Below are 26,927 nucleotides of genomic sequence, written 5' to 3' on the forward strand. Positions count from 1 at the left end.
TCTCCCCTTCCCTCCTCAGGTATATACATATATGTGAACATATATATATACTTGTGTCTTTTTTTTCAGGTCTGCACGCTGCAACATATGGACGTTCCCAGAATACAGGTGGAATGGGAGCTACAGCGGCGGGCCTACAGCACACCCACAGATAGGCCAGATTCAAGCGGCTTCTGCAACCTACACCAATGCTGGATCCTTACCCCACTAAGCGAGGCCAGGGATCAAACCTGCGTCCTCAGGGATACTAATTAGGTTTGTTACCCCTGAGCCAGGATGGAAACTCCCCTTCTCTGGCATATTGCCCGCTCCGCTCCAGAACACCTCCCACCATTCCAAACCGCCCCTTCTTCCTCTCCATTAGGCGTGGATGCCCTCCAAGCCCCGCCCCCTTCTCGGAACTTGGACGTCTAGCCCCGCCCCCAAGCACTTCCGGCCCGCCCCCCTCCCTCCGTTTTGGGTGTGAGCTGCAGCCCGCCCCACCCCTCTGCATTTCCGCCTCAGCCCCGCCCACGCTCCCCTTTCTCCACTTCCGGCCCTCCCCACGCGTGGTCGCCCATATGTCAGGGCACGGCTCCTTCCTGGCCTGCGTCGCCGTCCTCTCCGGTACTGGAGCCCAGCCGCTTGACGGGTCCAGCCCGAGGCCTTCTCTAGCCCAGCGGGACTACTAGGGCGCCCTTCCGTCGCCCGGGCTTCGCGTGCCACCCAGAGTTGGCCCGCCAAGATGGCCGTCGCCTTCAAGGTGGGGCGCGCCCCGCCGCGGGGGTGTCTGGGAGTTGTAGTCCGGACCGGCGCGCTGACGCACTTCGCCACGGACCGACGGGCGCCATAGTGCGCCGCGCGCGGGGTGAGTGCGGCGCCAAAACCGCGCCCGTCGGGGACTCTGTTCCAGGCCGGCTCTGCAGGGCAAGCCCAGCCGCAGCCCCCATTTCCCCAAACACAAGAGGAGCTCAGAACCACCTCGCCTGCGGTCCTTCCGCCGCGGGGCCTGAAGGGGCAGTGGGGGTCGGGGACTTGGGGCCCAAAAGATGCGGGGACCGGGCGGACCGTCCCCCCTCAGGGCTCCTGAAGGGTGAGGAAACGGACCGATTCCTTCTGGGTGTGGAGGATGGGGAACCGGCCCTCTGGGTGTTCCAGAGCTGCTGGAGACAGCCCTCCAGGGCGTCTTCCGAAGTGGGGGATGGAGCTGTCATTTCCCGTTGTTTGGGCTGAGGGGAGCGGGGGCCGTGACTCCACCCTCGCGCCCCTCCCACCTCCAAATTTGACTTTCTCAGGACTCTGCCCACTCCCCCGAGACACCTCCAGGAAGAGGAAGGCATGGCTTCCGGGCTTCCGACGGCCTGGTTCCCTGTGAGTAGAGGGTTTTTTTATGAGTTTTAGAGTCCATCCCTGAAATGCCCCTGGGACGCGCAACATCTCGGGGTTGGGAGAGGAACTGGCTGGGAAGGAGAGACCTTAGTGGACAGAGGAATAACAAGTTGTTTAGCCTTCCAAGGATAAAGGTCAAATTATGGGGGATTCTCATTTACCCATTAAACTAGGAGAGTGGGAGCTGGGGAGGGAGACGTTGACAGGTCTAAGCAGGAATCAGGCTTCTATTTAGATTTCAACAGCTACTTTAGCATTAAAGCTTAGTTATTGGGGGCTAAGGATCCGGCATTTGCCGTGAGCTGTGGTGTAGATCGCAGACGTGGCTCGAAACCCACTGTGGCTGTGGTGTAGACCAGTGGCTACAGCTCCGATTGGACCCCTAGCCTGGGAACTTCCATATGCAGCAGGTGCGGTCCTAAAAAGCAAAAAAAAAAAAAAAAAAAACTTAGTCACTGGGAGAGAAGAGAGATGAGGATGGATCCTTGAAGGGTGAAGGAAATATAAATAGTATGGGCAGTGGGTGGGAGCTGAAGCCTGGAGTGTGTGATGATTCAGCTCATTGCGGAATCCCGTAGCAGGAGGTATACCCAGTGTTGGAATCCCCAGGTTAATAAAAAATGGAGAGGTTTTCAGAGAATGAAGAATCTCCTTTGGCCTTACTGGGTAGTCCTCCATGCTGTGACCAGAATAGGGTCAGCCTTGGGTTTGCTGTTTCAGACAAAAGCAAGAACTCATGATGAGATACCTGCATGCTTTCAGGTCACCTTGTTGACTGTGCCCGCATGTTCTCAGTCAGCCTCTCCCTCCTGTCAGTGTGGGTGACGACAGGCCCTGACTGAACAGGCACCTGTGGGTTTTAGGAACCAGTGACTTTTGAAGATGTGACGCTGGGTTTTACCCCGGAAGAGTGGGGAATGCTGGACCTTGAACAGAAGTCCCTGTACAGGGAGGTGTTGCTGGAGAACTACAGGAACCTGATCTCAGTGGGTAAGGATGGCCTGTGTGTCAATAAAGATTTGCGCTTTGCAGCATAAATGTGGTGCCTCTGCAGTGTGTGTCAGCTTGGGCTCATCCTGGAAGTTCAAGCGTCAAGGTCTTTGGAGCCTGAGGGAGAGGACTTTGTACACACAGGACAAAGACAACCTCACAGATAACTTCTGAAGCATTACCTGGTCCACCCCTGAGGCACTGAATGCTGGGGAGGTGGGTCAAACAGGTTTTCAGCTAGCAGAGGCAGAGCTGAAACGAATTCCAAAGGACATGGCATCAGGTCTGACAGCTCAAGAGTATCATGAAAGACCCAGCTCGTTCCATCGCTCCCTGGTTAGTGTGAAGTTTTCCATTCTTAGGTTAGTAGATGCCGGACTGTGACATCAAGTATCACGTTCATGTTGGAGGCAGAAAGAAAGGGAGGCGGCAGCCCTGGCCAGTTCTCTTTTTACAGCCTGACAGGGAGGAAGAACAATGCCTGGGGGCCCTAGCTGGCAAACTTCCCTTTGTGCCTTGCTGGCCAGAACTGGGTCCTATTGCTCCTTTACTGGGTAGAGTCCGGAACTGCCAGCCGATAGCTAAAGGGAGGGGGCGGGAATATCAGCACCGCCCATCACCAGCAGTTAGGCCCCGAGGGGAGAACACAGGACCAGAATTGCTGTAGCCGGAAAGTATTTTCTCCCGAACACAGACCCCCAAGCCCTCTCTCTTTTCCCTTGGGCAGAGCATCAGCTTTCCAAGCCAGATGTGGTATCTCAGTTAGAGGAGGAGGAAGAGCTCTGGTCGGTGGAGAGAGGAATTCCTCAAGACACCTTTTCAGGTGAGAACCAGGCACAAGGGATCCTGGCAGGGAGTGGGCCGACTGGGCAGTCAGGAGCTGGTGGCTAGAAATTGAGGTGGCGGGGAAAACACCCAGAGGGGGTGTTGTGACGAGTAGCTGCAGACCTGCTGGATCAAGCTCTGTGTTCCTCTGGCCCGAGTTGGGTGTACCGCTTAGCTGAACTTGAACCTGTTGCCAGTGCCTGGTTGGCAGTAAGGCCTCCCTCGTCGTGCTTCACACATCATCTGCTGCCCTTCCCATATGTATTCAGCAACTGGTGTGTGTCTCCAGCCAAGTTTTAAAATATGTTTACACTTCTGGTTATGTGTTTGTGCCCCGAGGGTGTTCCTGTACTCAGTGCAGACAGGTGCACTTCTTTAACAAATACAGTGCAGACAGCACTTGACTTGTTCCTCCTGATGGACGTTCAAGTTACTGCAAAAAGTGTCTCGCACACATTTTTTTTTTTTGCACATTCAGGTTGGTTTTTTGTATGTAGGATTTCTAGAAATGAACTTTGGATCAACCAAGATGTAAGTAAAAAAATCTGGTAGCGAGAAACTTCTAAGATCCTTTGAAATACGTATGGCTGAACATGCGAGCTCCTATTCCTCTTTGTAAGATACGAGTGATTTAGAGTCCGCTTTTTAAGGTTTGCACATCTGATGGGAAAAGGTATGTTCAGTTTAGTTCACATTTCTCTCATGGAGTTACGTGTATTTTCGTAAGTTTACATGTCATTTGTGTTTTTTCTTTTGTGGATTTATATATTTTCCTTTTTTCCCCTTTGCTTTGGTTTTTTTTTTGGGGGGGGACTCTACACTATATTATGGATGTTAATATTGCAAATATCAGGCCAATATTTCTCTTCTACTTTAAGTCTTTGTGAAGAAATTCTATAGATTCAGGTATTTTTTCCTTTTAGATCCGTCTTTATTCCTCTTCCTTGTTTTTTCTCATACTTAGGCAGATTGTACAAATATTTTCCTACATTCTGGTATTTTGGGGTTTTGTTTTCATGGTGTGGGACACAAGTTTTTTCAATACCATTTTCAGACTCAGTTCTTCCGATTATTGGAAATGCTATTTTTTGTCATGGATATAATTCTCATAGTCATCATCACGTGCAGGCCTTCTTGGCCCCTTAGGCTCCCTTGATCTCTGTTTGTCTCTGAGTAAATGCCATATTTCTTTACTTATTGTAGCTTTATAAGTAACTTGGATGAGTAGTAGTTTCTCTCATAATTAAAAAAAAAGGAGTTCCCGTTGTGGCGCAGTGGTTAACGAATCCGACTAGAAACCATGAGGTTGTGGGTTCGGTCCCTGCCCTACAGCTCTGATTCGACCCCTAGCCTGGGAACCTCCATATGCCGCGGGTGCGGCCCAAAGAAATACCAAAAAGACAAAAAAATGAAAAAATAATTTAAAAAAAAAAGGCGAAAAGGACCTATTAGCTGTTCTCAAACAGATGAGCACTGAACCATCAGCTTGTCAGCATTCATTGAGAAAAATCCTGTTAGGACAGTTATTACTTTTGGGGTCGGGATGGGGGGAGGGGGCATGAGCATGGCTTGTAGAAGTTCCCAGGCCAGGGGTCAAACCTCCACAGCAGTGACCCAAGTTGCTGCAGTGACAGTGCTACTACATTCTTAATCTGCTGCACCACAAGATACCCCGGAACATATATTGCATTGATTGGATTTGGAAATTTCTCGATGTAGAACTCGTCTCAGTTGAGTTCTGGTGCAGGTGCACAAAGGGGTCTCCTCTCACTATGCTGGCCAGGCCTTCCAGTGCTGTTGTTGGGCATCTACTGTAATTGCTGTTAATCCAGAGTAATCCTACCTTGAGGTCTTGCATAGTTGTTGCAGATGAACCTGTTATGCTGCTAAATTCTCTTATTTGTAACAGTTTTGTTAGATTCTCATGAATTTTCTTGGCACAAAGTCATTGTACTGACAACTGCAGAGGAGAAGGCAGGTAGTTCTTGTGTGGTACAGTGGGTTAAAGGATCCGGTATTGGTGCACCTGCAGTGTAGGTTGCAGCTGTGGCTTGGATCCAGTCCCTGGCCTGGGAACTTCCACGTGCTGTGGGTGTGGCCATTAAAAAAAAGGGAAAAAAAAGAGGCACTTGTATTATTATTTTATGTTTTTTGAAGTTATGAAATTACAGCCATCCTAGCTAGTACTTCAAAACACTTAGCTGAGAGGGAAGATTTGAGTGGTCTGACTTAAATTGGCAAGTTTCTGGGTTTTGACAGGCATACTGCTTGATTCTGTTTTATTTCGAATCAGTTTTATCTGGATACAGAAATTCTTCTCATCCTTTCCAATAAAGGAAAATTAGTAATGGCCCCAATTTCCCCCCTCCAAGGTGATCATGGGGTTTTTTTCATTTGAATCGTCAACAGTGACATAATCATAGACGTGCCCTTGCTGTAATGTGCTGTTGGCATCTGTTAGTTTTTTAGCATCTTTGCATCAATATTGATAAATTGGGTTGGGGAAGTGGGTGGTTTTCCTCCTTGTGTTTATTATTTTGGGACATTTCTGTATCAACGTGTTGGCTTTGTAAAGAAAACTTGAGATCTCTCCCTTCCTTTCTTCTCTGCGCTCTTTTGCAAGCGACTTGGTAATTCCTTGCTTCTGGAAGGCTTCAGCTGTGAAAGCTGCATGTTGCCCCCACTTGTGTTTTTCTTTTCTATGTTCCAAAGTCCCTCCTTTCATTCTCTACATTGAAAACCTCCCCTCCCTTCTAGCCATTGGCACAGGTCCCTAAACTAAACCCACAGGAAAGGTTCCCAGCAACTCAGACACTTTGTATCCACCCAGCATGGTTTCTGTTCCTCCCGTTGCCTTGCTCCATCCAGCCTTGGCTGTGGCAGGTCTGGGACTCATCCTGTCTGGAACTTAAGTCCCGTGTTGGCAAACCTTCCAGCCTTGCCCCTCTGGATGATCTCGTGGTTTCTTAAATCTAGCTTTGTGGGGGGCACTGGGCACCAGTGTTTCTGCACCTCTTGGGAGCCTTGGCTTGAATGTGACAGGAGGCTCAGGGTGGTCGTCCAGAAGCAGAGACCATGTGCGGGGAAGCTCACCAGGACACTCCTGCAGGCTAGGCCTAGGGCTCCAGGTGCCTAACACGGTTCTGCTGTGTCGCACAGACTCCTTCACGTGGTGTCTTTCCTCCACTGCCTCCCCTCTTATCTCAGATACTTGTGTGGAAGGCCTCTTGTGTCCAATGCAGTATAAAAAAGAAAAAGTGTGCATTTTAGTAGTGAGTCAGAGGCCTCACATCACCCCTGCCATTGCAGACTCCTGAGTCTAGCAGCTGACAGCCTCTGCACACAAGCCACACAGATTTCACTGTGTAAACACGAGGGAACAGTGGCACACGGAGGGGATAAAGAACATGGGGTAGGAGTTCCCGCTGTGGCACAACAGGGCGGCCAGCATCTCTGCAGTATGGACGCAGGTTCCATCCCCGTCCGGGCACAGTGTTAAAGCATCCCGCTTCGCCACGGCTGTGACGCAGGTCACGACTGCAGCTCAGATCTGATCCCTGGCCTAGGAACGCCCTGTGCCTTGGGGCAGCCAGAAATGAACAGGGAGAAAAAGGGCAGAGGGTAAAGGAGGGAGCAGTGTAGGGGGGTGCTCTAGAGGAGACGCTCAGGGAGTACTGCTGGGGTGAGATTGAAGCCAATTACTGAAGAAAAGAAAGTCAGAGGCCACGTAAGAGTGGTGGTGAAGGGAGCTTCCAGGAGAAAAAACACCATTTGGATGGAGCCAACTTGGCACGTTCAGGGAATGTAAAGTCACCCACTGGGCTGGGAAGAGCTAATGCGGAGATGGGAGTTACGTTGATCAGAGCACACAGGGCCTGCACCGTGAGGGGAGTTTGGTTTTCATTGAGCAGGTGTGTGGTGTGCTTTTCATAGCTCACTCTGAAGATGGCAGAAGCCAGGGGGCCATGGTAGCGTCTGGGGAAGAGGTGGTACTACCTGGCCTGAGACAGTAGCATTTGTAAGTGGATTCAGTGGGCTAGTTGAGTAATGACCCAAGAGGGTAAAGGAAGCTGCCAAGAGCTGCTCGTAGGTGAAGGCTTCAAGAGATTTCCTGGGACTGTCCTTTGTGAAAATATGTATTTACTCTATACTTTTTTTTAATGTATCAATGTCTTATTTTAAAAATACAACCAAGGAGTTCCTGTTGTGGCTCAGCAGACCCAACTAGTATCCGTGAGGATTCAGGTTCGGTCCCTGGTCTCACTCATGGGTTAAGGGGGCACTGCTGTGAGCTGTGGTGTAGGTCACAGACGTGGCTCAGATCCCATGTTGCTGTGGCGGTGCTGCAGGCCGGCAGCTGCAGTTCCAATTTGAACCCTGGCCTGGGAGCTTTCATTTGCCCCAGGTGCAGCCCTAAAAAAGCAAATAAATAGGGAAATAAAAGTAACAGTAAAGGAGAGCTATTACTACTAAATTTTTGGCATTAGTGACATGAAAATCTGGTTAAGGCATAGACTTTTGAAGTGTGGAAACAGAGGTTTTCTTTGGTTTTTATGTTGAAATATTTTACGTGAACAGTACAGAGAACTACCTAATAAGCTTTCACCTAGATTCAGGTGTTTTTGGAACTGTCCCATATCTTGACTGGTTTTATTAATAAAGAAGATTGTTTTGTTGAGAGGAAGAGAAAGAAATTCTTCTCAAGATGTCATCCTTTGTGTGGCCTGAGAGGATACAAATGGGTTATAAAGGACGCATGTGGGGGACATAGGAAATCAGTTGTTTTATACAAAGGGTAATTCTTAGAACAAGACTGAAAAAATATGTGTCGTTTCAGACAGCCTGTTTTCTGCCTAGCTCAGCTTTTATGAGAAGGCTCACCTGGGAGCCTTAACATGCAGAAACCCTGAATGGAGGAAGTCCCTTTCACTCAAACATGAATGATGATAGCAGGAAAGGCTTCTGGCCTGACACAGTCTGATTTGAGAGAATTCATACTGGATAGAAAATTCCAGTTGTGTTCAATTTGGAAGCATTCTTACAGCAAATAACTGTATCCAAGAACTCTGAAGTCATGGGGACATGATGGCTGTGGAAAGGTTTCACAGACAGCTGTCTTCTTCCAGCTCACAGAAGTCACACTGGCGAGTGTCCAAGAACAGACTCAGTGTTAGGAAGGCCTCAGGAGCCACGGCACCCGCAGCACAAAGCCCTTCAGTAGGAGTCCTCGTTGTGTTCAGCATCAGAGGACTCATATGAGAGCAGACGCCCAGTGTAATCGGTGCAGGCAAGTCATTAGCCTTAGCTCAGGCCTTATTTGCCAGAACAACAGAAAACCTTACACTGAAGAGAACCACACTGGATCATAAAAATGGAGTAACTCATCCTGTTTTACACCAGATAGGTCGTAAAGAAGGCAAAGTACACCAAGCTTGGATCACAAGAGGATAGCGGTTGCTTGGTATCCCTGAGGGACTGTTTCAGGACCGTCATGGATACCAAAACCTGCGGATGCCCAAGTCCCTTCTGTAAAATGTCACAGTAAGCACTTCAGCAGCACCTCCACTAAAAGTGGAACCACACAGAGATTAAGCGTTGTCCTTGCACAAGGATGACCCATATACATCCATATTTTTTAAAAAATATTAAAATGGTTAGTACAGTCAGATGTGTGGGTCACCTGTACAAATGTATACTAAAACAGGTGCTGTTTTGTCACCTTGGGTTCTGCATCTGACTTGAACATCTAGAACAAATATTCAGTAGCATGGGGAGAGCAAGCATCCTTATTTTAGTTTTCCTTGTTCGTCTCCAGATGCTAAAACAGTGACTGAATTTCTAGCTCAGGTAACTGCTAGGCGAATAAATCATTGAAAAAATTTCAAGAGAGCAGAGGGCTTCTTCAAAGAGGAGACTCTGAACACTAGTCCAAGCTGAGACAAGAGGGTAGGTAAGGAAAATCTTGAGAGGGGGTGACAGAGAACTCTGAGAGGGTCTTATCCTTGGGGACTGGCTAAGAGTCTGGAATCCTGCATGAATATCAGACGTGTTTTGGCAGGAATCCAGCCTGTCGGTGTGGTCACATACTGTGCCGTCTTTATCCAAGAACACTTTATGTCTTCTGTCACCATCCGTGCATTTAATCTCTAGGACCCCTGTGATCTTAATCCTCTTAATCCTTTTATTTGGGGATCTCGCTTCCTGGTGTCCAGATACAGTCCCCGGAGTAATTTCAAGGCCTGAAGGGCTTTAATTATCAAATGAATAAGAATGAAAATAAATGAACTAAGCATTTGACTCAGATATGGGGGGGAGGGGGAAATACTCCCAAAGTCCTGAAGAGACGTGAAAGCAGGAATAAATGAGTCAGAGACAAAAAAAAAAGAATGCAAGAGCCCATTTTCTGGATAGACAATAAATAAAAGCCAAGCTAAAATCTTATACAGGAAAGAGAAACTCTACACAGATAGACAGCAGTACGTGTAGTTGTTCCCACTGTAGTACTTTACACAACAGTCGTAAGGAATAAGCAGCTCTGTGACTGAAGAAACAATCTCCGAGAGAGACATATTTCTTAAAATATGTAAAATACACATGTTAACATACATAAAGATCCCCTTAAAGACGCACACATGAACACATGCAAGTTTGAACATGCCAACTGGTTATCATTGGGAGAACACAGAAACTAACAGGATGTGACCACCTCGTGGGAAGGAAGCTGGGTGGGAGGATACTTTCCATGTTTAGAGGGTCTGCCCATAACTGTGCTCCTAAAATGGAAACAACGGTCGTCTTCCCGCTGTGTCACCAGTTCCTGACATAGCATAGGTACTCAGTAATTATTTGTTGAGTACATGAATGAAAAAACAATAAGATGGAAAGCTTTCTAGAAAAGTGTAAAGATGGCAAAATTGGTCCCAGGAGAAGTGGGACTTTTTCTTAGAGCAAAGTGACCAGTTGGTTGCATTTCTGTATTGACCTGGGCAGTGAATATTTTCCAACTTCTGTTAAAAGATATTTTCCATGGAACGTGAGCTATTCAGTGACAAAACACAGGGTACTATGTTAATAGGTTTTTTCTGCAACACACACATAGCATTGTTCTCACTAAAGCACAAAATGAGAAAAATACCAAAAAAGAAGAAATAATGGTAGCTCATAACAATTAATACCTTAAAAAAAGCCAATGCTCTGAAATAGTTATGAGTCAAGCAGGTGCAACAGATTACAAAAATACAGAAACAGCCTTGACTTATACCAGGAATAACCAATTTAACAGATGGAGGAAAGATTTTGTTAACAATGCTTTTTCAAAATGATACCTAAGAAAAACAGTTAACAATTGTTAAATTGTTAAGAATTGTTTATTCTTAGGTATCATTTTGAAATGATACCTAAGAATAAATTAAGTTCAGTTAAGTACTGTAAAGTCGGCTCTATTTGAAGAAAGTTACATTAGAAGGCCATGGAAGGGAGTTCCCGTCGTGGCCCAGTGGTTAACGAACCCGACTAGGATCCATGAGGATGTGGGTTCGATCCCTGGCCTCACTCAGTGGGTTAAGGATCTGGCGTTGCCGTGAGCTGCAGTGTAGGTCACAGATGTGGCTCAGGTCCTACACTGCTGTGGCTCTAGCGCAGGCCGGTGGCTACAGCTCCTATTAGACCCCTAGCCTGGGAACCTCCATATGCCACAGGTGTAGCCCTAAAAAGACTCCCCCCCCCCCCGCAAAAAAAAAAAAAAAAAGGCCATGGAAGACTTATGTACAAGCACTGACTTTTTAGGGCTCATTGACGCCTGAAGTATATGAAGTCCCTTCCTAAGTTCTACTCTCATCCCAGCCAGCAGACTCCATAGAAATGCTGTGGGAGCATGAATGCAAGTCCCTGGCCTGGCTGGTCTGAGAGGAAGCAAGTCCAGTGAAAACCAAGCGTTCTCTCACCCCAGGCCCGCTTGGGCTCCCAAGTGAAAGACAGGAACTTGGCGGCGGCGGCGGCAGCTGTCCTCCCATGATGACATACAGATAGGACACAGTTGCAGTGCCAGTGAGAGGCCCTGCAATTTGGAATATGACTATATCAGACCTGAAGGCCCACATGTCCCTTGGTGAAGCGCTCACCAAGGCTCTCAGGCTGCACTTGTCAAAACACTGCTTGAGCACCTGCCAAAAGACCAAGGGTAGAGATGGGTCACCCTGACGAACAGGACGGAAAGGCCCGGCTCACCGGGCTTGGTTCATGCCAGAGCAGCCACCAGCGTGTATGGCTGACTGAAGTGAACTTACCAGTTGCTTAGTCACACGGGTCACCTGCCGCTCACGGCTGCAGTGCTGGACAGTGCAGATAGAGGCCACTTCCTTCACCAAAGAACGTTCCACTGCGCAGTGCTCTTCTCGACAAGGTGGGGGAGTGAGTCAGTTAATGAACCAGGTACTTGGAGATGGCGGGCAGGGCTGTGAAGGAAAACACAACAGCAGGATGTCTGGAGTAGCTGGGAAGCGTGGGTGGCCAGTGTTAGCTCAGAACTGGGCAGGAAGGCAGCTCTGCGGTGACGTCGAACAGAGCACGAGATGGGGAAGGAGACCCAGGTGGAGACTGTGGGGAAAGACCATCAGGCGGGCAATGGCAAGGGCAGTGACTTCTGAGGCAAAGATGGTGGCTGGGGGGAAGCCCTCTTCGCTGTGAAGGGTCTGAAGGAACAGGGCGGGGATTCCGGCTGCTGCCTTCCCCGGAGTGTGGCCTTCGGCAGGTCCGTAGCCTCTCCCAGCGTGATTTCTGTTGCCTAAAGCTAGGATGCTGTCCTTAGTGGGGCTGTGGTGGCATAAAAGCCTGGGTGCTGGGGCCTTTCACGAAATGCTAGCTGCTGGTGCTGATTCAGAGACTTTGAGTGAGGTCAAGATGCCCGTCAGGGGCTTTGGTATATCCTCCTTTGGGCCTGGCTTTGGAGTTTCTGATGCACAACAGTCAGCAGCCTTAGGAGACACATTTCAAAGGCGATGTTGCAGGGCACCCAGCAGAGCTGAGGCGTAAGGGGTGGGGAGAGCTGGGGGCATCCGGGACAAGGAGTAAGAGGAACGGGAGCATGCAACAGGCTAGGGGGAGCAGACCCTGCCCACCTCCCCCAACAAGCTGGCAAATCGTCACTGTAACCAGTTACTATTATTTGTGCACTGGTAGCCCTGGTATACCTGGTTAATCGGTCAGCATTCACTAGGAAACTGCACTGTGAGGGAGAGAGCTCACCTGGAAGGGAGGGAGCAGGGAGACTGAATTTGAGAGAAGAAAACTTTAATTAGAAAACAGCACACACACAAAAAAAAGAAAGGGTTCCCTTTGTGGCACAGTGGTTAACGAATCCGACTAGGAACCATGAGGTTGCGGGTTCGATCCCTGACCTTGCTCAGTGGGTTAAGGATCTGGCGTTGCTGTGAGCTGTGGTGTAGGTTGCAGACGTGGCTCGGATCCAGCATTGCTGTGGCTCTGGCGTAGGCCAGTGGCTCCAGCTCAGGTTAGACCCCTAGCCTGGGAACCTCCTTATGCCGCGGGAGCAGCCCAAGAAATGGCAAAAAGACAAAAAAGAGAAAACAGTAGTTTCTATCAGTCTTTACTACATGCAGTACCTGGCTTTAGGTCCCTAATCACTTAGGGTGGGGAAACTGAGTCCCAAAAGATGTAAAACACCTGTCCAGGGGTCTGTGCCTTTGTGTAATAGCCCCCTAGCTAGGTGGGGAGTTGCAGGTAAGGGGACCGAGTTCCCCGGGGGGTTATTCATATGGTTGATTGAAAGCCAGTACTTGGAGCTGCAGTTGATAGGGATAATCTTATGCGGTCCCAGGCAGGTGGGTGCATCAGTGAGTCCTGGCCCAGTAAGGTGAGGATCCACTGTCAACCTTGTTAGCTGGTAAACACAGCTTTTATTTTCTGTCAAGTGGGCACACACCTCTCCGGAACAGATAGCAGTGAAGATGACCTTAGAGGCTTGCGAGTGGTCCAAGAGATGAGTCAGAAGATAGAGGTGCCTAGAATGACACTTACCCAAGGGGATTCCAGGGTTGTGGCCGTCTCACTCACTGCATAGCACCCAGTAGGTGCTTTGTAACTGCAGAACCAGCGCCCACTTGAAGGGCTGCTATGCAGGGACAGCTGGCTGGCTGGATGGCGGATGTGCTCGGCTCTCAAGACCAAAAGATCTACAGAGTTTGTGATATCCAAACCCAGACACACTCGACAGTTTAAAAGTTAACTTTTTCCTTTTTTTTTTTTTCTTGCTGTTTAGGGCCACACCTACAGCATATGTAAGTTCTCAGGCTAGGGGTTGAATCGGAGCCACAGCAGCTCAGATCTGAGTCTCATCTGCTACCTACACCACAGCTCACAGCAACACTGGATCCTTAACCCACTTAGCAAGGCCAGGGATCAAACCTGCTTCCTCATGGATACTAGTCAGTTACTTTCGGCTGTGCTACAGTGGGAACTCCCTAAAACTGTTAACATTTTTGAGTGAGCACTTGATGCAAGATTTTAAAACATCCGGTGCCCCTAAGGATAAGGGGAGTAACTAAGTACAAGGTCAGTATTAAAGGAGAAATAATTAGAAATGGAGGGGGGGTAGAGACGATGAAGTAGAATAAAAAGAATCCAGCTTTTTTTTTTTTTTTTTTAAGGGAGAAAGCTGTATATAAAAATTTCTCTGGTTATCCAAGGAGTACAAAATGGAAATTTCAGAAATTTATAGGCTAGGAACCAGTTATTAAGAATTAAGATTGGAGTTCCTGTTGTGGCGCAGCGGTTAACGAATCCGACTAGGAACCATGAGGTTGCGGGTTCGGTCCCTGCCCTTGCTCAGTGGGTTAACGATCCGGCGTTGCCGTGAGCTGTGGTGTAGGTTGCAGACGTGGCTCGGATCCCGTGTTGCTGTGGCTCTGGCATAGGCTAGTGGCTACAGCTCCGAGTAGACCCCTAGCCTGGGAACCTCCATATGCCGCGGGAGCGGCCCTAGAAAAGACAAAAAAAAAAAAGAATTAAGATTGTTATGCATGATTATTGCTCAAAATGGTGACTGTGGCCAAGCATGAAGCAGCTGGGGGGAGCCCCCCCCGCATATCCTATATCGGGGATACTTCGTAGGCTAGTGCTGATGGGACTCCGGTAAATTTCTATCCCTGGCTTCCCAAGTTACCCTCAGAGAGGGTTCAAGCCTTAAGAGTTGTAACTAAAAAGTGAACTATGCTTTCAAATCGAGAAGGGGGTGGGGGAGGATAAATCAGAAAATCTAAGGAAGGATAGTAAATGCTCAAGATGGTTGCAGCTGTCAACTGGGACGGGCAAGCGCCCCAAAGAAATTAATTCAAAAGTTTATTTGGGAGAGAGTGGAGGGAAGACGTTGGAAATGGGAGATCAAATGCCTGTCAAGGTTGTTATCCAAGAAAAAGTTACTTTAGATGTAAGTGAGGGCATGGCCCAGGACCTGTTTCTCAACCCTGGAGCGCCCAAGGCCAGTCTCGGGTGGCCAGGCGGCCCCACCCGGCACAGGGCAACTCCTGACCCCGAGCTGACTCACTCCTCGAGTCGCGCGCCAGCAACGGGAACACCCGTGGTGGCCGCCGAAGAGCGGAGGTTTGCCGTCAGGATTTCGAAGGAAGGACAAGGCAAAGGCCCAAGGAGACAGAGATAGAAGGTAGGGGCGGGGGCCGAAAGTGGGTCGGAATCCGAGTGCTCGCGGCTCCGGGCAGAGCGGCCGCGCTCTCCACACCCAGTGTTGCCCAACCGGAAGGAGTTGCAGCTCGAGAGGATGTATGTAGAGGCTGAGCCGGCGCCGTCCCGGACACGTCCGCCGTTGCCGGGGTTCGAGGGGAGGAAACGCGAGCGGGGGAGGTCGGAGGCGACGGCCCCGCAGCAGGCCGAGCGGCCGCCAGGCAGCCAGCGCCCTGAGGGGTCGTCCCAAGCCTCAACATGGCGGAGCCGGAAGTCCGTGCCGCGGAGGCTCCTGGGAGTTGTAGTGTCTTCGGTGCCCAACCCACTTCCGTCCAGGCCGGAAGTCGTGACCGTGCGCTCCCGGAGCTCAGAGGAGAGGGACTGGTTGTGTAGTTGGCCTAGGCGGCTGTACGCTTCGCTGCGGGGTGGGGCCAGCAGGGCCTGCTCCGGAGCCTTACGCAGACGTCGTCTGTGTTCAAGGACTCCGCCAAAGGCGGCTCCCTGGGCCCGGACCCCACGCTGTCTGCCTAGTGCGTCTGGCGGCAGGTGCTTAGGAAGCCGCAGACGGCGCAGACACAGCCTGTGCAGGCAGCTGCTGCTCCTAATCGCTTCCGGAATCTCTTGTCTTTTTTTTCTTTTTTAAAACGCACCCGCAGTCACTCCACTGGAATGAGCAAAGTTGCTCTGTTCCCCAGGCGTAGAAGGCCAGACCCTGACAGCAAGAGTTTACAGCAACGTGTGGGTTTATTGCGTGGAGACAAGTCTCAGATGCACTCCAACTTGATCTCTGACTTAGGAGTGTTTTAAAGAGAAAGAACAAAGAGGCAGGGGTTAGTCGTTGCTTTATGACAGTTCTTAATCTGTGGTTTTGGAAGTCATAGTGTCTCTGGTTCAGGATTCTCTGGCCAGGTGGGCCCATGGCTATGGGACCTGTTAGCTCTTCTTGCCCTGGAGAGACAATCTGAGTTTGTACCTTAACAGTGTCACAAACAAAAGCAATTTTGATCATCCAACGGTTGGTTGGTGATCAGTAAGCACAGGACTGAGGTCAGAGGGGGACAAGAAAGGGAATAAAGCTTTGAAATGTGAGGTAAATCATAAACTCAGCAGGGGATTCGTTTTGAGTAGTAGTTTCCTGTTGTGCGTCTTCACTGTTCCTGTTCACTTCATGTGACAGGAACATTCCTACCTTGCCATAATCCCCTTAAAACCAATGTCCCAATTTTTTAATGCTAATGTGGGAATCTCACTTTTTTTTTTATGCCACACCCAAGGCTTGCAGCAGTTCCCAGGCCGGGGATCAAACCCACACCACCACAGCAACTGGAGCTGTTGCAGTGACAACACCAGATCCTTAATCCTCTGAGCCTCGAAAGAACTCTGACAGTTTTCTTGACGTCTTTCAACACTATTTGTGTCTTCCAGTTTTACTCCATCATTTACTACATTGCTCAGGGAGCGTTGTAGAAATAAAAACCAGTCAAATGAGAACATGCAAGAGCTGTGTACTCAGAGCTTTGCTCTAGCAAGGGGGTCAGCCACCATCGCCTGTGCTTGGTCGAGACTAAAGTACACTGATAGTTGGCTGGTTCAGATTGGAGATAATTGGTGTGGAATCAAAAAAGGAAACTTGAGGAGTTACCGTTTCGGCTCAGAGGGTTAAGGACCCAAGAGGATGCAGGTTCAATCTCTAGACTTGCTCAGTGGGTTAAGGGTCCAGTGTTGGTGCAAGCTGCAGCTGCAGCCACTCTGATGCAGCGTGGCCGTGGCATAGGCCTCAGCTCCAATTTGACTCCTAGCCCAGGAACTTGTGGCCGTAAAAAGGTAAAAAAGAGAGAAAGAGAGAGAAACTTAACTTGAGTCATTACTAAGTCCTGATCAGCTGGGCTTTTTGCTGCAGAGGTTCTTGGTCAGAGTTCTCTTGTATGTGATGTGGCCTTTGTCTCTGAATCCTCCTTCTTTAGGTAGAACAGCAGTCATCTGTCTTCATCTCTGGATAGCTCCCTGCTCATGAGTAGATTAATCTTGTGAAAGTTCCTGGCCATTTATGGTTCAGGCTTTGTGTTCATGCTGTAAAATCCTTCCCGGGCAGAGCGGTGCTCACCGTTTATACTCACAACAGCAAGGGTCAAAGGGCAGGTTTACTTTTGACATAAGCCCCACAATTTCTATTTTTATAAAACATAAATCTCAACAAAAGTAAATCATAATCCACACCGTTCATCTTTCATACATTTACTTTTTGAAGCCTCCAAGTCATAGCATTTCTTCGTGCAGTTGTAGAGAAAATATTTGCTTCCTGTTGCTTTATGAGCCTTCCTTAGCATTTCAAGTCCATCCTGGCATTCTGTTCAGCAGATGCTCTGCAGACTCTGCGCCGGGACACAGAGTCTCTGCTTTTCCCAGGCATCTTCATTCTTAGCTCCCATGGAGTTGAGATCAGATTCTCGGCCTCTCATGGCTGCAGATATATAGAGCATCAGAGGTCTTGTTGATGCCTGTTCTTTTTTTTCTTTGTGTGTTGAGATATAATTTATATAACAAAGTTAATTCTTTGAAAGTGTGTAATTCAGTTGTTTTACTGTATTTCACAAGGTTGTGCAGCCATCACAATGATCTTTTTTTTTTTTTTTTTCTTTCAGGGCTGCACCTGTGGCATATAGAAGTTCCCAGGCTAGGGGTCCAATCGGAGCTGTAGCTGCAGGCCTACGCCACAGCCACAGCAATGCAGGATCCAAGCCAAGTCTGTGACCTACACCACAGTTCACAGCAACACTGTATCCTTAACCCACTGAGTGTGGCCGGGGATTGAACCCCCATCCTCATAGATACTAATCAGATTGTTTCTGCTGCATCACAACCGGAACTCCCACTATGATCTAACTTTAAAACATTTTCATCATCCCAAAAAAGAAGTTCTGTATCCTTTAGGCATCACACCTCAAAGCCCTCAATTCCCCTGGAATCTCCTGGAAAGCACTCAACTACTTTCTGTTGCTGTATAGTTCGTATAAATGGGATCATGCAATATGTGGCTTTTTGTGTTTGGCTTCTTGAGCATAATGTTCAAGGTTCATGCATGCGGTAATATGTATCAAAACTTCATTCTTATGGAATTCTCCCTGTGATGGAGTGGGTTGAGAATGTGACTGCAGTGGCTTGGGTTGCTGCAGAGACACAGGCTCAATCCCCAGCCCAGTACAGTAGGTTAAAAGATCTGGTGTTGCTGCAGCTATGGCTCAGATTCAATCCCTGGCCTGGAAACTTCCATTGCTATGGTTGTGGCTGTAACATGGGGAAAAAAAAGTCCCCGTTGTGGTGTAGCAGAAACAAATCTGACTAGCATCCATGAAGATGTTGGTTCAATCCCTGGCCTCATTCAGTGGGTTAAAGATTCAGCATTGCTGTGGCTGTGATGCGGGCCGGCAGCTGCAGCTCTGATTTGACTCCTAGCTTGGGAACTTCCATATGCCGCACATACGGCCCTGAAAAGAGAAAAAAAAAAGAAAACCCTTCATTCTTTTTTATTGCCACATGAAAATCTATTGTATGGGAGTTCCCATCGTGGCTCAGTGGTTAACAAATCCGACTAGGAGCCATGAGGTTGTGGGTTCAATCCCTGGCCTTGCTCAGTGGGTTAAGGATCTGGCGTTGCTGTGAGCTGTGGTGTGGGTCCCAGACGCGGCTCAGATCCTGCGTTGCTGTGGCTCTGGCGTACGCTGGCAGCTCTAGCTCTGATTAAACCCCTAGCCTGGGAACCTCCATATGCCGTGGGAGGGGCCCTAGCAAAGGCAATAAGACAAAAAAAAAAAGAAAAAAGAAAATCTATTGTATGGATAGACCATATTTTGTTTATCCATTTACCATTTGATGCACATTTGAATTGCTTTCCCTTTTTGCCAATTATGAATAATGCTGCTGTGAACATTTTTATACAAGGTCTTGTGTGGATATGTGTTTTCGGTTTTTTTGCACTGGAATTCCTGGATGGTGATATACCTCTGTGTTTAAGTTTCTGAGGAGTTGCCAGACTGTTTTGCAGAGTAGTGCAGCATTCTGTATTCCTGGTAACAGAATTTCAGTTTTTTCACATCCTCACCAAGAGTTGTTACTGCCCATGTTTGATAGTAGCCATCCTTGTGAGTATGAACTGGTATCTCACTGTGGTTTTGGGTTTTTTCTTTTGTTTTTAATAAGGATTTTTTTCCATTATAGCTGATTTACAGTGTTCTGTCAGCTTTCTATACAGCAAGGGGACCCAGTTACACATACATGTATACATTCCTTTTTCTCACATTATCATGCTCCATCATAAGTGACTAGATAGAGATTCCATTGCTATACAGCAGGATCTCATTGCTTATCCATTCCAAGGGCAATAGTTTGCATCTCTTAACCCCAAATTCCCAGTCCATCCCACTCCCTCCCCCTCGGCAGCCACAGGTCTGTTCTCCAAGTCCATGATTTTCTTTTCTGTAGAAAGGTTTATTTGCCCCATATATTAGATTCTAGATATAAGTGATCTCATATGATATTTGTCTTTCTCTTTTTGACTTACTTCACTTAGTATGAGAGTCTCTAGTTCCATCCATGTTGCTGCAAATGGCATTGTTTTGTTCTTTTTTATGGCTGCGTAGTATTCCACTGCATCTATATACCACATCATCTTAATCCAATCATCTGTCGATGGACATTTAGGTTGTTTCCACAGTGGTTTTGATTTGTATTTTTCTGGTGACTGGTGAGGTCACACAACTTTTCCAGTGTTTCTTGGCCATTTGCCTTGCTCTGCTTTCGACTTACAGAGTGTCCTGAGGCTCATCTGGACCCTCAATTCGATCCTTTTCCTGCTGAGAGTCCCCTGATGAAGATCGAGGTCGTCGAAGTCCTCACACTGAACCAGGAGGCAGCTCGTCCGCGGAACGCCCAGATCCGGGCCCTCTATGCTGAAGACGAGGCCCTGAGCCCAGGCATCCTCAGGGAGCCCACTCAGCATCTGGATACGCATCCAGCTGACCCTGAGACCGCTCGACAGCAGTTCCGGGAGTTCCGCTTTGAGGAGGCGGCCGGGCCCCGCGAGGCCCTGGCCCGGCTGCGGGAGCTGTGCCGCCAGTGGCTGCAGCCCGAGATGTACTCTAAGGAGCAGATGCTGGAGCTGCTGGTGCTGGAGCAGTTCCTGGGCTTGCTGCCCGGGAAACTGCGGATGTGGGTGGCGTCGCAGCACCCAGCAGACTGCCAGGAGGCAGTGGCCCTGGTGGAGGATGTGACCTGGATGTCAGAGGAGGAGGGTGAGTGTGGTGAGGGTGGGGGAGGAGCCTTAGCCTTCCCAGGAGGTGAGTGGGAAGGGGTGCCCACCCCGTCCAGGCCAGGGGCGTCCCCCTCCCCCGCCTGGTCCTGCCTCCTTGCTGCCATGTCTGCCCCGTCGTCTTAAAGCAAGAGGAAGTGTTATTCCAAAGCATTGGGCACTGGACCCCAGAGTGTACGGGCAGGTGGCACGATCTGCTGGTGCTTTCAAACTTCACCGGGTTAGGAGCTCCCATTATGGTGCGGTGGGAGTGAATCCGACTAGCACCCCTGAGGATGCAGTTCCAATTTCTGGCCTCGGTCACTGGGTCTCGGATCCAGCATTGGCGTGCGCTGTCGGTTTAGGTCGCATTTGCAGCTTAGATCCCAAGTTGCTACGGCTGTGGTGTAGGCCGGCAGCTGTAGCTCCAGTTAGACCCCTACCCTGGGAACTTCCATGTGCTGCGGGTGTGGCCCTAAAATGCAAAAAAAACAAGAAAAAGATTCACCGGGTTGTGGAGTTCCTGCTGTGGCTCTGTGGGTTCAGAATCTGACTGCAGCAGCTCCGGTCGCTGCAGTGGTGAGGATTCGATCCCCGGCCTGGTTCAGTGGGTTAAAGGATCTGGCGTTGCTGTAATTATGGTGTGTAGTTTGCAGCTGCGGTTCGGATTCGATCCCTTGCCCAGGAACTGTCACGTGTCACAGGTGCAGCCATTTAAAAAAAAAAAAAAAGGGAGTTCCCGTAGTGGCACAGTGGTTAACGAATCCGACTAGGAACCATGAGGTTGCGGGTTCGATCCCTGGCCTTGCTCAGTGGGTTAAGGATCCGGCGTTGCCGTGAGCTGTGGTGTAGGTTGCATATGCGGCTCGGATCCCCCATTGCTGTGGCTCTGGCGTAGGCCGGCAGCTACAGCTCTGATTGGACCCCTAGCCTGGGAACCTCCATATGCCGTGGGAGCGGCCCAAGAAATAGCAAAAAGACAAAAAAAAAAAAAGGCTCAGGGGTTGCAGTGTGCTGTTGATGGAGGCCGGAGAACAGGGGCAAGTCTAGAAGCAGATCCGCCACCCAGAGCTGTTACCATGCCTGCCGAGAGGCCTGGTGGCCTGGGCAGGGATGATGACAGGGGTTTTGGGCCAGGGAGGGGCCCCAGGTGTGGGATGTGTTTGGGAGCCAGCTTCCGTGAGACACGACGTCTGTCAGGCTGAGTTCCATGGGACTCGACACTTCTTTGCACACCTGCACCTCCCATGTCTGTGCCAAGTGCCCGGCTGTTTCTTGAGTGAATGAATGATTGACCGATGGACGTTAATGCTTGGGTGGGGAGGGGACATGGGAGGCTGGATGCAAAGAACGGAGCCTCTGGAGAAGCAGGGAGGGAGCTGGCTGGGCAGCGGCAGGAGTGGTCTCTCCCACTCGCACTGGGTCTGTGGTGCTATGGTCAGCAGGTGGACGGCCCCAGAGAAACCCACCTTTGAAGCCCTTCAACCCCTCATGGCAAAAGGGACTTTCCTTGTGTGACTAAGTGAAGGTTTTCAAGATGGGGAGATTATCCTGGGTTGTTGAGATGAGTCCAGAGCCATCACGAGGGTCCTTAGGAGAGGCGGGCGGGAGGGTCAGTGTCAGAGCAGATGTGACAACTGAGGCAGGGGTGACACACAGAAAGGACCGCAAGCCACGTATTTTAGGGAGCCTCTGGAAACTGGAAAGAGCAAGACATACATGCTTCCCTAAGCCTCCAGAAGGAACGCAGCCCTGCCAACACCTCGATTTTAGCCCCCGAGGCTGGCGTCAGACTTCGGATCTCTGTAATTGTAAGACAGCCAATGTGCGTTATTTTGAGGCACCATCAGGGCAGCTTGTCACAGCAGCATGAGGCACCCGAGGCAGTGCCGGGAGACAGCTGTTGGGCTCATGAGGTGAAACCCCCTTGGGGGTGAACGGAGACAGTCAGGGTCACGGACGGTGATGGACGAGGCCTTCCAGGGAGCCCGGAGAGTCCTGCACTTGTGGCCGGCATGTCTGTTTGGGCCTCGTGGGTGTGACGGCCACAAGGCCTTGCACAGAGGGGCCAAGGGAGAAGGACTGCTGATTGAAAAAGTCCCAGGGCGCCCCAGCTCCAGGCGTGGCTGCACCCCGGGCCTCTGCATGTCTTCAGGACTTGTTCTCTTGTCTGTGACATCCTTCTGGGGGCTTCACTCAAGCACGTTTCCTCCACACGTGAAATCTCTCCTTCCTAAATGGTCTAACAGGTGCCTCTTTGGCTCTGATTGGCTGGCGGTGGGCCCGGCGTTCATCCCTGAGCTGGTCATCGTGGCCAGGAGGAAGCCGTGGGGGGCCAGCCTGGGTCATGTGGTGTGTTCCTCTTGATGGCGGGGGTGGCATCGTCATCACAGAAGCCCGCGGACCATGTGGTGGCCTCTAGGGCAAGTCAGACGTTAAAGAGCTGCGATGGAAGCGGGTGGAAGGGGCAGGAAGGCTCCGAGGGCTGTTTCCTGAGGTAGAAGAAGCTTGGTAGAATTTGCATGAGGATGGGATGGGGGGGGTCCCACGCTCTGTAGGGGTGGGAGGGGGGGCAGGAGCATGGAGGACGCAGAGGCCAGAGAGGGGGCCTCTGTCCCTGGGGAGAAGGTGTGAGGCCAGCCGCGGAGATGAAGCAGCTGGAGCGGTCCTGGGGGAGGGAGGGGTGGGACCAGCAGTGCAGACACTGGTGCCCTGTGGTCTCTCCGTGGGGGTTTGGGTGTGGGTGGTGTGAGAAGAAGGGGGCGCTGTTCGGGAGAAGCCGTGGGTGTGCGCTGGCCCCAGGGTTCGAGACCAACATGGGCTGTCTGCGCCTGCCCAAGGCCACCTGGCACACTGGCTGACCCCGCGTGCCCTCTCCTCCCAGCTCTGCCCGCCCAGGGCCCCAGCAGCTCTCTCCAGACCACAGCGCAGCACGAGGAGGACGTGGCCTCTTGGCCAGCGAAGGCACCGCCTGAGGTAAGTGGGTGTCACCCTTTCCTGCTCTGGTCCCAGCATCCCTGCAGGCCTCCCACGGGCTGGGCCTTTCAGAGTCTCTGGGCAGGAAGGGCAGGCCTGCCCTCCAGCCATCCTGGCGTCATTGGAGGCCACACAGGGGCGTGGCGACCAGGGGTCAGGAGATGGGTAGCTGAGGGCAGGGGCAGGAGGTACCACAGCCCAGCCTTCATCCATAAACTTGAGGGTTTGTGACTGCATCAAGACCTGGGTTTTGCTTCAGAATAACCCAGAGCTGGGGTGTGCACGAGGCAGAACCAGCCCTGTCTTGCTGCCTCGAGGCTCACAGGGCAGCCACTGATGGTGTGTATGTGGCCTCGGTCAGGGCTTACCCGTGGCCGTAGCGCAGGACTGAATTTATTGGCTCTCCTGCAATGAGTGGTGTAGGACGGGCTTCAGGCATGTCTGTATTCAGGGGCTCCAGCCTCCTCTCAAGCAGCCTCTGCCCCTTGTGGGCACAGTGCCTCCCAAATCCAGGCAAAGGGTGCTGGGAGGCCGCCTCCTCCCCGAGTCCTGGGCGGCCCCTGGGAAAAGACTGAGCGCGGTGCAGCCCCCGTCCCGCAGGGAGGAACTGTCCCTAGAGGACGTGCCTAGGGAGGGGCCAGGCTGGCTCAGGGATGGTCCCCTGTGGAGGCAGTTTGTTCATGGCACTGGCAGTTCCCTGTAAAGTTGGGGCTCTGCCTCCAGCCTGGGCCCGATACGCTGGTCTTGTGAGAATGAGACGCTGGGTCTCTTTCAGGCCCCAGCCCGTGCCTGCAAGCAGACCCCCAAAGCCGGGGCACCCACAGCACAGCGGACTCTGTTGGAGTGTCCCCACCAAGGACTCCCTGCCCCTCTGGCTGGGACACGAAGTGTGACATTGCAGGAACCCGTGACCTTCCTGGACGTGGCCGTGGACTTCAGCAGGGAGGAGTGGGGGCTGCTGGAGCCGACGCAAAGGACCGAGTACCACGACGTGATGCTGGAGACCTTGGGACACCTGGTCTCCGTGGGTAAGGCCACCCCCTTCCGGGGCCGGGTCCCCGGCCGTGCCCTCGGGGCCCCCCTGCACCGTCCAGGGTCCCGAGCAGACCCCGCGGCCGCGGAGGGGCGGGTGCTGTGGGCGCCGAGGCGGCCTCGGTCCCGCTGCCGGGCGCTGCTTTGCCGTCACGCTGAGGGGGGACGGCAGCCCCGCGCCTCTCGCTGCCGCCGCCGCTGCCCCGCCTCCAGTCTCGCTCTTCTGCTCATGAACGTTTACTGGTGTCACACTGTCGCCTGCGTCGGCGCCCTGGCCACGCCGCTGGGTTTCTTGCAGGCTGGGAGACGACCCTGGAGAGCAGCCGACTGGCTGCGCCGACGCCCGGCGCCCCCGAGGAAGAACCGGCCCGAGACCTGCAAGTGGAGGAAGTCTCCGGGGCCGCCTCGGGAGCCGCCCTGCAGGCTGGGGCCCCGGGGGGCTCGGACTCCGCGGCGGCGCCCGTGGCGCCCCCCCAGGAAGCGCCCCTGCCCAGGAAGCCGCGCGGAGCAGGCCCCGCCGCCGCCGCCGCCCCGGCCGGCCCTGGGCCCAGCACAGGCCGCAGCTCCCTTCGGCCCACGCTGCCTCGGAAGGGCCCGCGCCGGCGTGGCCCGCGGGTTCGGACCGGGCCGCAGGCTCCGTGTGCGCGGCTGTCGCAGGGGGGCGGCGGCGGCGGCGGCGGGGGCGGCGGCCCGCAGGTCACGTTCACGCGCATCCGCAGAGGTAGCCAGGTGTGCAGGTGCAGCGAGTGCGGCAAAACCTTCAGCAACCCCCGCTACTTTTCGGTGCATAAGAAGATCCACACGGGCGAGAAGCCGTACTCGTGTCAGGCCTGTGGCAAGGCCTTCGTGCAGAGCTCCTCCCTCACGCAGCACCAGCGGGTGCACACCGGGGAGCGGCCCTTCGAGTGCCCGCAGTGCGGGAGGACCTTCAACGACCGCTCGGCCATCTCCCAGCACCTGCGGACCCACACGGGGGCCAAGCCATACCCCTGCCGGGACTGCGGCAAGGCCTTCCGCCAGAGCTCGCACCTCATCAGGCATCAGAGGACCCACACGGGCGAGCGCCCCTACGCCTGCGGCAAGTGCGGCAAGGCCTTCACCCAGAGCTCGCACCTCATCGGGCATCAGAAGACGCACAGCGCGGCGAGATGCAGGAAGAAGCATGCCGCCTCGTAGCCCCGGGCCGGCTGGAGAGACATCGTCTGTCTTGGCCGCCCGATGCCGCAGTGTCACCGAGCGGGCCAGGTTGGGGTACCGCCTGATGGGAAACGGGTGGAGCTGGAGCGAGGAAGTTCTTAAGAGCCGAGGATGCCCCCGGCGCAAGGCAGTAAGAAAACCAGTGGGAGTCGCAGCTGAGGAATCCATCAGTTGGAAAAGCAGAGTTAACGTTTTACTCCGTGGATTTGGTTGTTCATTTGGTCATTAAAATAGATATTAATGAACCCGCAAACGCTCCTACTGTAAGTTTTTAAATCCAGGTACTAAAAAGTCTGTGCACTGATGTATTTGTGGTAAAGTATTTATTTGGAAGAATCAGGAGAGAACACGGATGAATAAACTATATTTCTGTGGTAGAATCTGTGTCTTTTCCCACGTATTTAATTGTCTCTTCAGTAATGATAATTAGAAGACGGAACGTTAGCAGTTCCTGCTGTGGTGCGGTGGGTTGCTGCAGCTGTGGCTTAGGTCACAGATCTGTCTTGAATTTGATGCCTGGCCTGGGAACCTCCATAAGCCGCAGGGGTGACGGGGTGGATTGAGGAATGTTCAAATGAAAGGGATGGACCACGGGTGGACCTGGGCAGTCATGCCGTGTGGGTAAGGGGAGTGGGTGAGAGGCAGGTGCAGTCAGCTGCTGGGGGTATGCCCAGCCATGGAGGGCAGTGGTTGCAGGCACCTCCTTCTTGCGAATGGATCTCCCAGGGTAATTATATAAGGAGCCTGGACCGTGATTTGGAGGATGATGGGGGGTGGTACGTGATAAATGCCAGGAGGGCCAGCAGTCTGATTCATTTCTGCTGCACCACAAAGAGAACTCCCTCTTTTGTTTTTGTTTGTTTTTGTTTTTGCTTTTGCTTTTTAGAGCTGCACCTGGGGCATATGGAAGTTCCCAAGCTAGGGGTTGAGTCAGAGCTACAGCTGCCAGCCAACACCAGAGCTGACAGCAACACTAAGTCCTTAACCTACTGAGCGAGGCCAGGGATCGAACCCACATCCTCATGGATACTTGTCAGGTTCATAACCTCCTGAGCCACAAGGGAAACTCCACAGTGGTTCTTGGAGCCAGAATTTAATGAGACAACCATGAGAGCCCTCATTCAATTTCAATATTTTCTGAATGCTCATGTTAGCCTTCCCAGGTTGTCAGTCTTCTTCCTGACTTGTGGATGAGCAGGAGGAAACTCAGAGCAACTCATCCAAAGGGGCAGAACCTGAGAGTGGCAGAACTAGACATGTATATGTACTTTTATCCATTTCCTCGACAAGCAAGTCCTTAAATGCCTGCAGAAAAAAATTCTAAGGCCACAGGGTAGTAATCCACCAGTCCCTGGGGCTTAGATTGCAAATAGAAAAATACTGCCAATGAAAGATCGTAAAAGGTAAAACTGAAACATAAAGGATTAAAGCAGTCCCTCAGAGCTCTATTTAGGGTCAGATAAGGACTTTGGTGTAAGAGAGTGTAGCATCTTCAGAGCAGGGAATGAGCCAATGGAAGACCAGTTCCTGGAGACCTTCATCCACCAGTGTATGGTCTTCA

The 26,927-nt window shown here is 51.5% G+C and overlaps 1 protein-coding gene, 1 long non-coding RNA gene and 1 other non-coding gene across 11 annotated transcripts; 2 read left to right on the forward strand and 1 right to left on the reverse strand.

The window, feature by feature from the left end:
• The first annotated feature begins 556 nt into the window (after positions 1 to 556).
• ZNF274 (zinc finger protein 274) lies at positions 557 to 25,743 on the forward strand. 7 transcript variants are annotated; one of them, XM_047790894.1, is made up of 8 exons: positions 560 to 1,072; positions 1,275 to 1,350; positions 2,232 to 2,358; positions 3,086 to 3,181; positions 19,683 to 20,165; positions 23,046 to 23,137; positions 24,039 to 24,165; positions 24,468 to 25,468. In XM_047790894.1, exons 1-8 carry the CDS (start codon positions 1,029 to 1,031, stop codon positions 25,343 to 25,345), a joined length of 1,923 nt encoding a protein of 640 aa, XP_047646850.1. In that variant the 5' UTR covers positions 560 to 1,028; the 3' UTR covers positions 25,346 to 25,468. The 7 variants fall into 7 exon arrangements, with proteins under 7 accessions (XP_047646847.1, XP_047646846.1, XP_047646844.1 ...); XM_047790893.1 differs by having other exon boundaries at positions 562 to 1,072; positions 23,913 to 24,165; XM_047790891.1 differs by having other exon boundaries at positions 557 to 1,072; positions 24,039 to 25,743.
• LOC125134767 (U6 spliceosomal RNA) lies at positions 8,729 to 8,830 on the forward strand. Its single transcript, XR_007136769.1, has one exon. It is a non-coding gene; the product is annotated as a U6 spliceosomal RNA (small nuclear RNA).
• LOC125133004 (uncharacterized) lies at positions 10,918 to 13,466 on the reverse strand. Of its 3 annotated transcripts, none has more exons than XR_007136384.1 (3): positions 13,219 to 13,466; positions 11,469 to 12,426; positions 10,918 to 11,345 (listed from the first exon to the last, which is right to left on the reverse strand). It is a non-coding gene; the product is annotated as an uncharacterized LOC125133004 (long non-coding RNA). The 3 variants fall into 3 exon arrangements; XR_007136385.1 differs by having other exon boundaries at positions 11,469 to 12,449; XR_007136386.1 differs by lacking the exon at positions 13,219 to 13,466 and having other exon boundaries at positions 11,469 to 11,636; positions 12,372 to 12,476.
• Positions 25,744 to 26,927: the final 1,184 nt, after the last annotated feature.

This window comes from Phacochoerus africanus, chromosome 8 (assembly GCF_016906955.1).
Source record: "Phacochoerus africanus isolate WHEZ1 chromosome 8, ROS_Pafr_v1, whole genome shotgun sequence".
Lineage (NCBI taxonomy): Eukaryota > Metazoa > Chordata > Mammalia > Artiodactyla > Suidae > Phacochoerus > Phacochoerus africanus.

Excerpts from the sequence above, each read along its gene's own strand:
- ZNF274 (XM_047790888.1), top strand. The coding sequence starts at position 1,029 with ATGCGGGGACCGGGCGGACCGTCCCCCCTCAGGGCTCCTGAAGG. Across the intron at positions 1,073-1,274 it reads CCCCTCAGGGCTCCTGAAGG|GACTCTGCCCACTCCCCCGA; the intron begins GTGAGGAAACGG and ends TGACTTTCTCAG. Across the intron at positions 20,166-23,045 it reads CTGGATGTCAGAGGAGGAGG|CTCTGCCCGCCCAGGGCCCC; the intron begins GTGAGTGTGGTG and ends CTCTCCTCCCAG.